We start from the raw sequence: 16,442 nt of genomic DNA on the forward strand, positions 1-16,442 counted from the left end.
GTGTTTTTACCAGTTTAAATGACTGGGTCCATTTGTTTTGGAGAGAAAGATACCCCTGCCGATAATTTGGCTCTTCGTAAAAACCTCCTGAACGTCTAGATCTGGAGTTACCAGAGAAAAAAGTGAGCACACATGAATAGGTGCTGGGCAAGCAGCCTGACCACGACATGCCAAACAGCATAGGAGAAACACTGATTTTTCACGTCAAACTGCTTTATTCAGTGTTTTTACCAGTTTAAATCATCTGGTCTATTTGTTTTGGAGAGTAAGAGACCTCTGCGGATAATTCGGCTCCTGGTAAAAACCTCCTGAACAATGAAAACTGAAGGAATTCTAACCGGGAAAAGGTTCAGCTGGTTGCAAACTGCAGTCCTCACCATGAGATGCCGCTAAATCCCCCCTTAATCTTACACACTGTTCCTTTAAGTCTGGCCTTGTTGTTCTCACAGTCAAAATGTTTATCTTGGAAATATATCTATGATAGTTTCATTCTAAAAGCTCATGTTATCTTATTGTTATAGTACATTTAGTATAATTTAGGCTTTGGGTTGATCTCATTCAAATCTTCAAAGTACCAGTTGGTATTTAGATAATGAAAGAAAGGTGTTTTGAGCAGAGTAACTACAGTTCAACAAATTATTTTCACATTGAACACAGATCAGCACAGCTTTGGCCAGCATTTCTGGACTCTTCCTCCCCATTCCAGTGTTTCCAATTTGGCTGTTTTGCTCCAAGTTTCCAATAACCAATAAGTCAGTTCATAAAAATCAGGGCCATCACTCAGCAGAGATATAACACCGATCTCAAAACTAATTCATTCGACTCCCACCACGACAGTTAGGGACCTATTTGGAGATACGTCAGCTCCAGTACGAGGCTATTTTCCCGTCCCCTCAGTGAACCTTTTTATGAACTATGTGATATATTTCTGATCCATCGCGGAGATTTTGCAGGGACGTGATACTTGCACGTGTAGGAATCCCAGCGGGGCTGCGTTACATGTCTGTGACTCTTGTATTTGTTGCACAATCTCTGCTCGAATCTGTATCGCACAGCTTTTTTTTGCATGCATGCGTCAGTGTGTGTGTGTTTGTTGCATCTTGGCAACAGGCTGCAGTTGTGCAGGAGAGACTGATAGCTGAGGTAATTATGTATCTTGTGCAGTTACTCATTAGAAACACACTGTTCTGATAATGTTCAGGGTAAGGTTACAGTACAAACACACAGACTGTCCTGTATCCTTTACATATTGTACAGGAAAGATAAGAATGCATATTACCTAAATCTTGACACACACACTGTTCTGTCTATCCCCTGTAGCCCAGATCTCTGAGTAAGTCAATGTGGAGTCTGTCTTGGACTGCAGGGAATTACCTCAGCTCTGAATCATGTGGCGCTTTGCCGAGAGTGTGCACAATGCAATCACCCAGCCATCTTTCTTACTCATAAACTGTCAGAGGGCCTCACACAGAGGCTGGATACACTGTTACAAAGGTCCAATTAGGCAAATTCTGTCGGAGTGGTGAGATTTTTCGTTTTTGTCTCGGTGGAAAATTCTGACTACAGCCCTTTACACACTGGGAACATGACAAATGATGTCGACCTGTGAATATTTCACATCAAAACTACTCATGCCAGCAGGGATGCAAATTTAGGACAGTTACAGCAGGTCCAACACTGGTGTGACGTATTTCACACAGCGTGACTGAATGTTATTCAGGCTATGAAAGCTAAAAAAAAATGAACCTCGTTCCAGAAAAAAAAATGTTGCTTTTCTACCCATAGTATTAGTTCAGTGTGACAGTAATCATGACAAAAACAACAGTGCAAAAAATATGCTGATGTGCAAATTAATCTCAAAATTAAACATTTTTTTTGTTTGTTTTATTAGATAGCCAAGTTTAGGCGATTGCCATTGTGAACTAGTTAAATCCCAAACTGCATTAGATTGTCATAAATTGATAAATTGGCAGCGGAGGTAAGAAAGAAAGCAGGAAGCTTTCCTTCGTCCCTCAAGGGGAAATCCAATTTTTAGATATACTAGTCGACTTGTTTTACTAACATTTTTGTTATTTGGGTTTAGCTTGTGGATATAAGTGATGGAAGAAGCATCCAGATCTTTCACTCAAGCAAAAACAGCAATATCACAGTATAAAAAAAAGACTTAATTACGAGTCCGGCATCCAGAATTCTAATAAAGTAAAAAATATTGTATTAAACATAGTATGCAAACAGCAAAATGTACATATGCCACTGATTATATTGCTATATACCTTATTACTGGACTTTTAACACTCATACGTTGACATATACTGTAAAACTTTAAAAGCCTAGGCTAGTCCCAATTAAACACCCAGTCCCCTTTGATAGCCTGCTGTGGTTACACATTTTGACAATAAAGACCTGTCTCAATTAGACAGGCAGTTGCCAAGCAGTTCATATTTATAAAAGGTCTTTGGATGTATAAGACAGGTTGTTGGCTGTTTCTTTGAGCTAACATTAGTTAGCTGTTTAGATCGTGCATACAGATATATATGTTTAAACTTTTGTCAATATGGAGATGCTATACATCATTAGCTCAGTTAGATTCTCCACCATAAAATTTATTTTACTGAAACCATGAGAAGGGAAGACAGTGATTCATTCAGATTTACTGACATGATGAAAAAAATATGTTGACTCCCTTCCTCTGAGTCATAAAGTCAGAATATGTGTCCATTCCTTGATTACCCTGTAAGCTGTTTATACTCCTTCAGTACACAAGGATTCACTGATCAAAAGAATCAAAAATTATTTTCATAAAAATTAACCCAAGTTATGAATAATCCTTAGGTCTCGTAAAACGAGTGTCATAACACGATCTCTTTCCCTCTGATGTGCTGTCTGTCAGAGATAGATTGAACGAATGATTTGTAATTGATATGTTATTGGAAGCCTAATTTTTATACAAGTAATATTCATACTGGTTCAAATAAACAATTCGATTGTTTGCTGAGCAACAGTTTTGTGTAAAAAGAAATTAAAGCCCGTCCCATATAGACGCCTGTCCCAAACTGACGCACCAAGCTCTGACTGTTAAAGACTCCCCAGCTCTTTCTTTCATGTGCAGTAATGGCATTATGAGCAATATAAGAAGGAGAAGAGGAGCAGAGGAATATAATTTTTTAATGATCTGTCTCAAAAAGTTATTTCACTAAAAGTTACTATAGGTTTTATAAACTGTTTTAATTATTATAAACTCTTTTAATTTCACTGAATTATCAATTGGTTTTATTTCATCTGTAGTTAACCCCCCTTTTCATCCAAGTCAATATCAGTTAAGCAATTGCTTCATCACAATTTAAAAAGCTCAGACCATTTCTGAGCATCAACATCTAAGGACCTCTTAGATGTTGAAATGTAACTTTTATCAGCAGAAGTACTTGTAAAATCTACATTAGTATTTGTGCTGCCTGCCAGATACAAATGACAAATTAAAAGTCAGTGAGTACACTGTTGTGAAATAAGGTCTCCACTGGAAGCAGCAACTCTAGAACTCAGTTAACACATTACGCTGTGAGCAGAGCCGGATGGATGATGATGTAATGCCTTTGGGCAGATTATTCTCTCACATCAAACACTCGTGCAAATGAGTCTCAGCATGTTTTCATCTCGGTCCTGCTTTGTCTTTTGGATGTATTTACTTTAGCTGAGCATAATGCTGAAAAAGTAATAAATTACTTGGCAAAGGAGCTTACAGTTCTTCTGCCTGTGAGTCTGCAGCTTACAACATTCATGTATTTATCATAGTTCGATTTATCATAGTCAGTGAGTCACTGAATAGTCCATTCATAAACCAGATGTCACAAAGACACACTATATACTCCAAACAGACCTTGGTAAGCAGCCATACTGCTTTTATTTATAAGATGTTACCCCTTTTTCCGACATCAGACCACCTATCATCATGTGCAGAAAAGACAGAGTAGGTACACAAGAAGACCACAGTGCTCCAGTGCTTAAGTCCTCTGGCGGACTGATTTTTCTAGTCAAAAATTTCACATTATGGGAAAATTCATCAGCCGTGAATGACGGCCGACAGCTCTGGGTAATTCGTTGCGACAGGACTTAAGGTCCGGGGCCCAAAAAGTTCTGGCACTGTCAGAGAATTTGCGCCATAATCGTGCTTTGTGGCCACTGGTACGACGTGGTGATGATGACTCTATTCCGCTGAGTGACTAATAATAACGTGGCGGGCAATGACGACATGCTGCTGCGCATACAGATGACAAATGTGGACCTAGATGTAGTGTGTAGGTCTAGTTTACGGCCTTCTTACAGTATGATGACAGAACAGGTTCCACCAGCACAGTGTGACGAGATCCCACTGCACACTCTGGCATTTAAGAAACAAAAGTTATGTTTAGACATACACAGACTCCAAGGACCTTTAATTTTTGTCCTAACTGTGTTGTCTATGTATATTTTTCTTACTTCCTGGGATGCGTAGAGTTTATTTAAGGGCAGTTTGGGATATAAAGTACATCTATGAGTGAAGCAGTAGAGGCAGGTTGAGTGAAAGTGGCGTCCATGCCAACTAATGCTTAAATCCTCTGGCCAGAGAATGTAAATTACAACACTTCATCAGTCACAAAGTAACTTCTGGAATGCAACAAACATTGCAGATTTATTACACATGACAGTGTAAAAGCATCTCAGAGTGTTTCGTTCTTTTAAACCCTTCACAGTCAAGGACATGGATTCAAATTCGGCACATTATGTATTCAGTCTGTTGTTGGTGTTCTGTCTTGGCTTCATGCAAAGTTAAATAATACAACAGATGCACAAGACCTAAACACATATTGACAAATTGTCCAACTAAGGCTCTGAAAACACCAGGCCAATGGTCGGCCAATGGTCAATGTCAGGCCGTTACTCAGCTCCTGTTGTTCTAGTTTTTGCAATGGCACTAGTCGGCCTTTGTCGACTGTTTTTCAGCCGATTCAGCACATTGAACTGGTGTCTGGGCCCATCGGTGTGAGAAATCACCCTGATTGGCAGTTCAGCTCAGTGCACAGAAGTGAGAAAAGCAAACAAACGGCTAAGTCAAGAGGGTGTGAGACTCAAACAAACTTGTTATATTAGGTAAGATTATATTTTTTAGCCATTGAGCTCTTTAGCAGAAACGGTTCATATTTATGTTATTGCTCACTAGCACATGGTAAATACCTTTTGCTCCTTCAACATCAGGTTGTGTTTTTTTACGTGCTAACTAGCTAACTAGCATTTTGGATCCATCTTGTCGCTCTTCCGGTTTCCCTTTTTGAACATACAGACTATTGGCGCCTGCCACTATGAGAGTTATTTCTTCTCACACTGATGCAGAATGTTGTGCTAGTTGGAAGATGGCTGTAGTCTTTGTGGTGTGTTTAAGTGCAAATTTTTGGCGAAGACACTGGTGACATGAGGCAACACGACAGTCAGTCTTCATTGTCATTAGTTCTTTGATGTCTGTTTGGGTGTCTGGGCCCTTAGAAACACGCTAACAAGACACATGTTGCAGGAAATGTGTGTACAAATAAGCATGCAGCACACACAAAAATAAACCCCTCATCCTTCCATCTCCTATTCATTCAACAGATAGAGGAACATGCGGTCCCGCAGCAACAGTCTGGAGGACGTAACCAAGGCCAAGCCGGCGCTGCAGCAGCAGCAGGCGGACACACGTAAGCGATCTGCGGAGCGAGAGGAGCCCTCTGGAAGGGCTGAGCGCCGCAGCCGACACAGGGAGCCACCAGACGACACCGGCACCATTCAGCGGAATCACAAGACGGCCAAGAACAGCACATGTGCTAGTGGGAGTGGGAGTGGGAGTGGAAGTGGAAGTAGCAGTGCCAGCGGCACTGCAAAGGGGGGTCGGAGGGAGAAGGGCAGGGACCTTTCCCGAGATGACCTCGTCTTTCTACTGAGCTTACTGGAGGGAGAACTGCAGGTAATTCAAACTGCAGATATGACTGAGCTCTGGGAACATTTAGCCATGGGCAGGCAGGCCCGCAGACATGGCACGGGCCCCAGTCGGACATATAGTCAGACAATGTGGCTGAGTGGGCAGTGGGCACTCAAGATGGACTAAAAGCCTGTGTTAATGGACAGCCAACAGCTGAGGCTACTTCCTGTCATTCCAGCACTAGATCCAGGAATCCCCTGGCACTGTCGCTGTATGATAGGAACAAGGCTGCCTTATTGCTGAAAGCACTAGATACAAGGAAACCAAAAAGAAAAAAACAAACAGTGCAGATGGAAGCCTCAATTCCACAGCACTGGATTAGATAATATGCCAACCTATAAAAGAAAAAAACCGAATGTCTCTCCTGCAAACTCAAAAGCAATGTTTTCAAAACTTTTTTCTCCTGCGTACCCCAACAGCCCCTCACGTTACTTGCTTTCACCATTCATAAGTCAATTTCTGCCCCTAAAACATAAGCCTGAGTTAGAGAAAGATGACAAAGATGATCAGGATGTTATCAGCCCATTAAATGACCATTATTTGTGGATGTAAGCCTTACAGATATGGGTCAGTAGGGGCCTGCTGTAACTACTGGCAAGTTCAGAAGACTGTTATCAGATCATTGAGTGGCTGTTACCAGTTTGTTAAGTTGCATTGGTGGAAATATTGGTTTCACATGGGACTTGAAGCCCAGTCTCCTGAGTGAATGTCCTGTGTTTGACCCATCTTCCCAAGATGTGGACATTCTTTTTGGAAGAAGGCTTGATTTCATGGCCTGAAAATGGCAACCTAATAATAGGTGTGGCAGGCCCGTACTACCGCACTCTATGACACCTATCACCACTGTCATCATTGACTTATCAATATTTGAGGTTATTCTACTGATATTCGGTTCAGTGTAGACTCATCTTTGCTGTCTTGCTGCCCTATGTTGGAAGTCTACTTTAAGGTAATCCAGCTTTGTTAATCCTGCCTTACAACTTTGAATCTCACCAAGTCCACCTTCCTCCCTCATTACAGGCCAGAGACGAGGTGATCACAGTGCTGAAGGCTGAGAAAATTGACCTGGCCCTGCTGGAGGCCAAATATGGCTTTGTTACACCACAGCCGGTGCTGCAGTCCCTGCAGAGGGACTCCATCCAGGGAAAGGCTGACGACTTCCAGGAGGACATCTATGAGAAGCCCATGGTAGAGGTAACACCAACTCTTAATCAGAATCAAAGACTGTATATAAAGTCAAAAACATCTTCATTGGCTGTGTCTGACTAACAGAGCAGTCCAACCGTGACAGATGTTTTCTATGTGCCCCCTCCAACAGCTGGACAAGTTAGTGGAGAAGCAGAGGGAGACACACCGGCGGATGCTGGAGCAGCTGTTGATGGTGGAGCAGTCGCACAAACAGGCCCTGTACAAGCTGGAGGACGAGAAGAGGAACCACGGAGAGTTCATGAAGAAGAGCGACGAGTTCACCAACCTGCTGGAGCAGGAGCGCGAGAGGTCAGTAACTGAATTAAAGTGAGAGCTCAGACAAGTAGTCACTGAGTAAAGCTGCCAGTCTTCCAATATACAACACAGTATGTTGCTTCAGCCCTGTAGTGTCTAAATGTATTTATGCTGCTGTCCTTGGAGAGATGTGGTGACGATACTTTCTGATTTCTGACTTAAACTCTTATTTTGGATCACCTTCAACTGCATTGCCTGTGCTACCATGCTGTTGCTCAGAGTCCATGAGCTTCAGAAAATAGGCCAATGACCAACCCAATCCCCAGAATAAATGTTGGCACTGTGCGTTTCTGCAAACCATGGATATAAAACGTTGTTTTATATTATGTAGCAGATATGTTGAAACTCTACATTTCTTTATGTTTCAACAGTGCTGCAGTTGATGTGTGGTTATAACTAGGCACAAAAACTACTTGGTAATGGTTAGCAAAAGATAATGTTTGAGCTTAAAATACCCAGTTTTGGTGGCACAATCACGGCTAGAAATGCCTCCAATGTCTCATTAAAAAATATCCACTCAGTGGCTCATCACAGCTGGAAATGCATCCGGTGTCTTGCCATAAAAGACATGCTTTTGGTGGAACAACTGCCTCTAGAAATGTCACTGATGTCTCGTTAAAACCCACCTAGCTTTGGTGGCACATCACAGCTGGAAATGCTGCCAATGTCTCACTAAAAGCACTCACTTTTGGGGATACAATCACAGCTGGAAATGCGACCAATGTCTTGCTAAAAAACAACGGGTTTTGTTGTTTGTTGGTCTTGAACAGTGGTCTGCATTGCTCTGCAGCTTGACAGCCATCTCAACTGGGTGTCAAAGCCACATAACTTTGGAAGTGTTGACATGATAAGTATGAAACATACAGGAACTTGCAATGCCAATATTTTCTTCTGGCGACTGGGCTGCGATGACAATCAGACTTTTGATTTGTGCTTTTCAACAGCCTTACTCGAGGCTAACATCACTTGTGTTTATTCAAACTGGAAAGGTGTTGATCTATGTTCAAATTATGACTCAAACGTAAAGAAACATGTGCAATATTTAAGCAATATCACACGAGAGGGAGTGATGTTGTACTGTGATATCGTCATGGCTGTGATTCGGTCATAGGCACGAGGCCGCAGGCCGAGTGCCGAAGACAATCACAGTCGAGTGTGATATTGCTTTTATACAACAGTTCAACAGTTAAATAAGCAAGGCTGATTAAGAAATGTTGAAAAATGAGGACAAAATAGATAATTTAAGCATTTTACTTGTCTTCCGCCAACAAAAATAGTTCCCTCAGGACTCCGCTGTCACCGTTGCTATGTAACGCAGACATGGCGCGCCAGGCACTTACTCTTTATACACATTTATCTGCACGTTTCCATTAATTGTGCAGCCGGTGAAATAAGTCTCTGGTGAATGCATGGTGGACTGTCGCTTCACAGGCACAGCCGACTCTGCCTTCTGATCTGACAGTATGTTGCTTTTCTCCAAGTCATTGAGCTCCGCTGATGAAACACTGACAAACCTGGATGTGTGCTCAGATGGATTCAGCTTCTCCTCTCCCTCATCTTCCTCTGATGACCATTCATAGTTCAATTCAAAACTTATTTTAGGAAATAAATCCATATTTTTGGCTGTTTGACAGTGGATGAATTAATTAGCCTACAACGCAACTGCTGACCTAACTGACACTAACCGTCAGTTTTGATTTGATTGTTGATTGTAATCAGTTGTGAGGCGGAGTGATACATACACAGTGAAATAACCGTGATGTTGTACTCCAATATCATCACGGTTTTACTGTCTCTCGACCAATCAGATTGCAGGGCCGGAACTAACTGTTGTATAATACTAGATAATGTGGGTCTGATGCCTGAGTACATTTCTAACTGCCAGCTAATGCCAATGTTACACAACACACTCCTATACACCAACCTTGACAATGCCCTGCATACTCCATTAAGATCCAACAAGCAGAACCGAAAAAGCACTCAAATATGTCAAGTGACAACACCACACACCACCACGCATGAATTCAGCCCCTAAGTGCAGTATCAGACTGAAGCCAAAATTACAACTGATGCAGCTTTCTTATTTTAGCAGTATCTGTCATCTCGACTGTCCCTACAGTGCAAGTGTCTTTACGAGTCAATGTCAGTATGCTCTCCAGTGTTAGAGGGCCTCTTGAATCATTTCAGCAGACAGAGTAGTCTGTGTCTTTCCTCATGGCTTTTAGATGGGGTATGAGGATAGCGGATGTTGAATAAGCTTGACAGTTGAGTGCCTTGCTCAAAAGCAGTTTGTCAGCAGGTAAAAGAGTTGTTCAAATCCTCCATCCATCTCCATTCAGCGCTGCCAAAATGTCCCAATAATCCTATGTAATGTTTGCATTAAATCAAAGTGCTCTTCAGGATTACAGTGGAGAAACCACTGTAAAGAATTCCATTATTGTTTTTCCCATGACCAGCACTGGGTCCTTCACTTTTATTATCACCTTTTATTGAACAGCTCTGCACAAGAGTTTTTACTGGAGATGATCCAGCGACCAAGAGAGGGAGGCAAGGGTTTGTCGACAGATAATTTAGGTTTGAGCTTAGATACACAAATAAACTTTACATTTACAGCCGTGCTTTATGGTAGCACTGCGGATATTTGTGAAGCAGAGTGAAAAACCATATCCCCGAACAACTATCTTTCAGCTAAGTCCTCATTTCAGTGCCAGCAGAGGCAGCAGCTCAGAGCGAGGGACACTTGAAGATCAGATTGTTTATGCTGTGGTTTCATAATGTGCTATGATGTGGTAATTCTTGAAACTGTCCAAGATCGTAAAAATATATTAAAATTACATTCTGCTCAATCCTCTGCCCTGTACACTGACCAGAGACCACAAACAGATGTTTTGCCATGCTAGTAACATGGCTCAAGGGATGTCAGAGTCAGGTGGTCAGTGAACTATGTTTGTTCAGACTGAAATATTGAAACACTGAAATCTTGGGGCCAGGAGCATGCCGTGTCTTTTACCACCTGGAAAATGCCTACTTTGTGCTAACTATCAAGGGCACGGAGGCAGGTTGCGCCTGATGTTGCTAAGCAACCATAAACAGCACTGTATCATAGCCTACTTCCCAGAAATTCCAAGTTCTGAGCTGATCCTCTTCCAGGGTCTTCTTTAAGTGAGTGTTGGGCCTAAAATACTGTCAGTTGGACAGAAGTACAAGTCAGGTTAGCCGTGCACTACAATGATCAACTGATCTACACATTTATCCTAGACGTATATTTACGGAAGTGAGGAAATACATCAGCCAGCTGTTGTTCCTTGTTCCTCGTTACCTGACATCTGACTTCTCTCACTGTCTCTCAAAGACAGCAGCCTGACAACCTTTCCCACAAACATACTTCGCAGCTTTCTCTGCACACTGTCGATCATGAGATCCTTTCACAGAGACTAGAGGACTGGGTGGGCATCTCTGGCACTGCCCTAAATTGGCTGAAGTCCTATCTAGAAGACAGGAAGTACTTTGTTGAAATTGGTAACTGTGTCTCAGACCACATGGTTGGTAACTGTGTCTCAGACCACATGGCCTTGACCTGTGGGGTGCCCCAAGGGTCAATCCTGGGACTCCTTCTGTTCAATCTCTACATGCTGCCTTTAGGCCAGTTAATACAAAGTAATAATGTGTCCTACCACAATTATGCAGATGACACTCAGATCTATGTCTCACTGACAGCAGGTGAATATGGACCAGTGGATTCACTCTGTCACTGCATCCAACAGGTCAGTGTGTGGATGCAAAACAACTTTCTCCAGCTAAATTCAGACAAGACTGAAGTCATCGTATTTGGTCCACAGAAACAAAGAGAAAGTGTCAGCAGTCACCTCCAGTCTCTCTCTCTAAAACCTACAAATCAGGTTAGAAATCTCGGGGTAATAATGGACTCAGACTTGAACTTTAACAGCCACATCAAATCAATAACATCAGCAGCTTTTTACCATCTAAAAAACATTGCCAAAATCAAAGGTATAGTGTCTAAACCTGACTTGGAGAGACTTATCCATGCATTTGTCTCTAGTAGGTTAGACTACTGTAACGGCCTGCTCACTGGCCTCTCCAAACGGGCCGTAAGACAGCTGCAGTACATCCAGAATGCTGCTGCTCGGGTCCTGACCAGAACCAGGAAGTACGAGCACATTAGTCCTGTGCTCAGGTCTCTACACTGGCTTCCTGTGGCTCAGAGAATAGACTTTAAAGCAGCTCTGCTTGTGTACAAGTCTCTCCACGGCCTAGCACCAAAGTACATCTCTGACATGTTAGTGCCATATGAACCATCTCGGACTCTGAGGACCTCAGGGACCGGCCTCCTGCTGGTGCCCAGAGTCAGGACTAAACATGGGGAATCAGGATTCCAGTTTTATGCAGCTAAAATCTGGAACAGTCTTTCTGAAGATGTGAGACAGGCCTCTACTCTGACAATGTTCAAATCTAGGCTCAAAACAGCTCTATTTCACTGTGCATATGACTGAAAGGATCTTATCTGCACTCTTCTCTTTTAAAGTTCATTTTATAATGATTATTTATGTTTTCATTTTGTATTGTGATTTTAATGCATTTTCTTGTTCTGTAAAGCACTTTGAATTACTTTGTGTACGAATTGTGCTCTACAAATAAACTTGCCTTGCCTTGCCTTGCCTTCTCACAGTTCCAGAGCTAACTAACTAGCTAGCCTATTTTTTGGCATAGTAAACAACATTATATTCACCAGGGTTTCACCTGGCTACTTACGAAACTCCATGCATTCATTCGCAGATTAGCATTCGAATAATGGGGTGACCTTTATCCATTCCCACCATTCCTACTACATTTACAGGCTCATAAACAGTAGTACTCGATTGGCTGCCTTGGAGCCAAGTGTGACATGGACGAGAAGTGCGACTCTGTGCCTTGCACTGAAAAACTGCTAGAAAAACACAATGCACGGCACGAGGGAGCGGCACAAGAGAGGAGCACCACAGGAAACAAATGGTTTTGCTGGCGATGTGTTTCTAGCGATGTGTTTTTATGTGATCAGGGTCTTCGTTTATCTCATGGTGCAGCTGTTGCATCCTAAAAAAGAGGTGCTTGGGAACACTTGCATGCCATGAGGGCTTCGCTCTTGCTTTTGAGCGTGCCTTCCGTGTGCCTACATTGACAACAATGGATTTGAGGGCACAAAAAATGTAGCATGTGAGCGGTCCCTTAGGTCAGTGGTTCCCAAATGGTGGGTCGCGGTCCAGAAGTGGGTCATGGCTCCATTCTGTATGGCACGCAAGTGACTCAAATATATTAAGTTTGTAAAAAACACTCTTTATTTTGAAGTACAATGAATTTCCAGCACAGAGTTTTTATTTTGAAGTGCCAAGTGCTGCTGTACAGTGGGTGACTGACTTACAGCCACTTAATAGAGACAGCAAACTTGCTTGGTAACATGGCCAAACTTAAGTATGACGTTGACTATATTAAACCGTGTGGACCTTGAACTAATGACAAAGGGGAAATCTGGACCCTGCGGCTGGACCAGTTGGGAACCAATGCCTTAGATAGACTGACGTGAAATTCTGTAGAGACATTGATGGTCCACAGAGGATGGAGCCTGATGACCTCGGTGGTCCACTAACATTTTATCTGGTGCCACCATCCAGTCACAATTTTATTTGTCCAACATTTTGGTTTATGATTAAATTCCAGCAAAACTAATGACATTCTCCTCCTAATATGTTAAGATTATAGCTGCTACACATCAGCATGGTTGTAGTCTCTGTACAATTTTCACACTATAGCAGAAATCCTGGTAACACTTAAGCTATCAAGTGCCATGAAATATAACAGTGTATGATTCATTTAGAGGCCATGATAACAGTCTGAAGCATGTTGTGTCTCTCAGCTGTAATTTCATCTGTGTGATGTTAGAAGGCATTGTACTTTGCTTGTGTTAAACATCCAACCTTACGCAGGATTACGAGACATTACAGCTATTTCAGATTACTGTACAGGCATGTTGTCTTAACGCCTCCAATGTGAAACTGTGATACGTTAAACAGCGTAATGTGAGAGAAGTCTGGGATGAATTATTTGGAGGGCCTGTTTAAGACCTTAGGTGGAAACATGTCTGATGTCTTCTGTAAATGTCAGATAGAGCGCAGTTACTGGGTAGTGCTCTGTTTACTGCTTCCTCAGCAATATCACATATCACACACACACACAGAGGGTATGTGCATTAACCCAAAAACTCACCTACGACCCATCAGACACACTCACGTCCATAAAAAAACACACACACACATGCAGCCTCAGCAATTAATTTCACAAAGGAAACACAGCTGGACGCCGGCCCATGACCTATTTGGGACAATCACATCATTGCACGTCAGTGAAGCAGAATGTTTGAGTTGGACCGGCAAGACGGTGTGACGACGGTCTGCGCTTTGTCACCAGGCATGTCAGGAAGGACAGGCTGCCATGAAAAATAGGCGTCTGTCCAGGGTCGAGCTAATTACCGCGTGAGAAAAGGCGAAAGATTTATATGACTGAGAGGAGAAGAGAAAAAAAGAAAAACTAACCTAATGGCTCTGAGAAGCATCAATCACACTGCGTGTTCAACAAGATGCCAGATTACCATGGAAATAGTTGATGAGGGTGTATATTTTCAGTCTCGGGTTCGCCAGCAGACTTCAGTGTGAGTAAATGTACATAGAAGCAAGTACAAATGTGTGAGGGGGGTGTTCAGCATCTGCTGTTGTCATCTGCCCTCAGTGGTTGGGCTTGTTTATGTAGCTGAGTACTCTGTTACGGTCCTAGAGGCGAGCGTGTGTGTCATGTGTAAAGTTATTGGGTAAACGTGTGTGTTTGGAGGTGTCCTCTTACTGTACCTCATTCAGTTGTTTGTCCAGACAATCCTCACATGAGACATTATATTTTCAGTGCTGCCACACCGATAATTACAAGTTACATTATACAGCATGGCTGCACTTGAGTGAGAGGGTTCATAAATGAGGGGCCAAGCAGCTTTGAATCATAAACTGAAGAGTAGGTGCTACACATGGCTTTAAATCTAAGGTAGATTTTAGTGTTCAGTTTGAGGATATTTATCATAACTTGGGTCTTATTTTTGCAGTTCTGGCCATTGTTTGTACTAGTTATGATAGTGCTCAGTTTTAGTGATGTCCCTGTGTTCCCAGATCACAACTGATGTCTAATATAACACAATCAGACCCAAGCTGAAAGCTGAATCTTCATTTTAAAACTTCCAGTCCAGTAGCATAGACGATAGAAAAACAATGGACGTAGCCAACGTGACGCCACTGATTGGTTTGTGGTTTGAGTTCAGCATTTTGGCCGTCACCATTTGGATTTTTGGAGCCAGAGGTGATCACATTTGGACAAGAGGGTGGTGCTAATCCTAATGCACCTGCTGCTGCTACCGTGTCCCATGTATTTTGGCCGATTAACGATCATTTAGTACAACCTAACGCTGAACATGACATTTTTAGTAGACTTTCATTAGCTTTAATAGCAACAGCTAATCTGGGGTTATGCCATAGTCATGTTACCTGTCCAACACTGTCAATGTAGTAACCATTTTGTCATCAGCTGGCACCTACCGTCACTTAAAGCAACCATGCCCTTAATTATGCATTACTTTAAGCCTTGATAACATTCAAACAGGTGAGTTATATAGAAATTCACCCCTGTACAGTGGTCATACAGGGGATATGAGCTGGAGAGACCAAAACTGTTTTTCATACCAGGCTGTAAACATGTTTTTTGGGCATTCTAACATGGGGGTCTGTGGGAATTGATTGCTTTGGGAGCAAGCCTTGAGTGGTCATTTATGAAACTGCAGCTCTTTGTTGACGTTGGCCTCATTTCTCAGGCCTGGAGGTTACTGCTCATCCAGCAGCCAATAAGATTGTGTCTGTACCCTGTGCTGTTAAAACTTCCAGTGCTGGCCACAAAAAAGTTTTAACGAGGATATATTTCTGTCATATAACAGTCCATTGATCCCCTAAAGTTGTAGAGGTAGACATGTCATCAAGACTGCCTTGAGCAGGAAGAAACAGAGATTCCCTGAGGAGCTTGAGTAAACGACATTTCAGTCCTTTGCCTGAGCACAAAACCCAGAGTTTGTTCAGCGGCTTCTGTTCTGCTCTGCACTCCTTCCAAAACATTATTACAGAGGGTTAGAAAACTGCAAACCCCCAAAAATAGCTTTGACTTCGAAAAGCAAAAGCCACTTATCACTTGTTTGAGGAGAGCTGAAACAGCTCTCTGTTTTGAGGCCGGCTGCCATGGCTGGACATGGACAGCATGAGAGGCACCACATTGCACCGGGCTTTAATTTCCCTCTCGTTAATGCATTCTAGTATGATGCATTTTAGCTGGATGTAACCATTTCCTTTTACTGGGTCCTGGAAAGTTGTGATTACATCCTGGGGTAATGTACTGTAGGATTTGGGAATGGACTTTGGGAAGTCCCTCTTTAAAAGCACACACACTCACCCTCTACATTTATAAACTCCTCATCTCCTGCTGCCTTTTTTATTCTGACCTTTCATCATAGCAGGATGCCTCTGACTGCTGACTGACCTTCTCCCTGGAAGCCCTAAAAAGCATGTAAATCAGGGCAGGGGGTTGGGGGATGAACCCGGCTCCCCTCTGATTAACTAGTGATCGAAGCAGCCGTTCATGAGTGATGACCTCATTGCGCGCCGGGTACTGCAGGAGCAGCAGGGGTGTGAGAGCGAGAGCGGCATCCTAACCATCAACAGATGTTACTTTAAACATGACTTCAGCGCACAGATATACGCGCATGCTGCATACAGGCGATTTGCTCGCCTTTGTTCTTTTGCAAAGAAATGAACTTTATGACCATCTGTATCCTCTGATTTCATGCAAAGCGTAACAAAACTTAAATCCCGGCTCACGTTCG

At 42.6% G+C, this 16,442-nt stretch overlaps 2 protein-coding genes across 2 annotated transcripts in view; one reads left to right on the plus strand and one right to left on the minus strand.

Moving 5' to 3' along the window:
* Positions 1-16,442, minus strand: part of LOC126401623 (epithelial cell-transforming sequence 2 oncogene-like) — a 141,952-nt gene that overhangs the window by 46,098 nt on the left and 79,412 nt on the right. The gene's annotated exons all lie outside the window — the stretch shown is intronic.
* The window catches only part of filip1l (filamin A interacting protein 1-like), a 107,434-nt gene that overhangs the window by 34,437 nt on the left and 56,555 nt on the right, over positions 1-16,442 (plus strand). The window contains exons 2-4 of the mRNA XM_050062954.1: positions 5,620-5,971; positions 7,007-7,180; positions 7,305-7,483. Of these exons, the coding sequence (XP_049918911.1) occupies positions 5,630-5,971; positions 7,007-7,180; positions 7,305-7,483 (695 nt within the window). The 5' untranslated portion in view covers positions 5,620-5,629. The remainder of the gene's footprint in view (positions 1-5,619; positions 5,972-7,006; positions 7,181-7,304; positions 7,484-16,442) is intronic.

The sequence above is a fragment of the Epinephelus moara genome, chromosome 15 (genome assembly GCF_006386435.1).
Source record: "Epinephelus moara isolate mb chromosome 15, YSFRI_EMoa_1.0, whole genome shotgun sequence".
Classification (NCBI taxonomy): Eukaryota; Metazoa; Chordata; class Actinopteri; order Perciformes; family Serranidae; genus Epinephelus; species Epinephelus moara.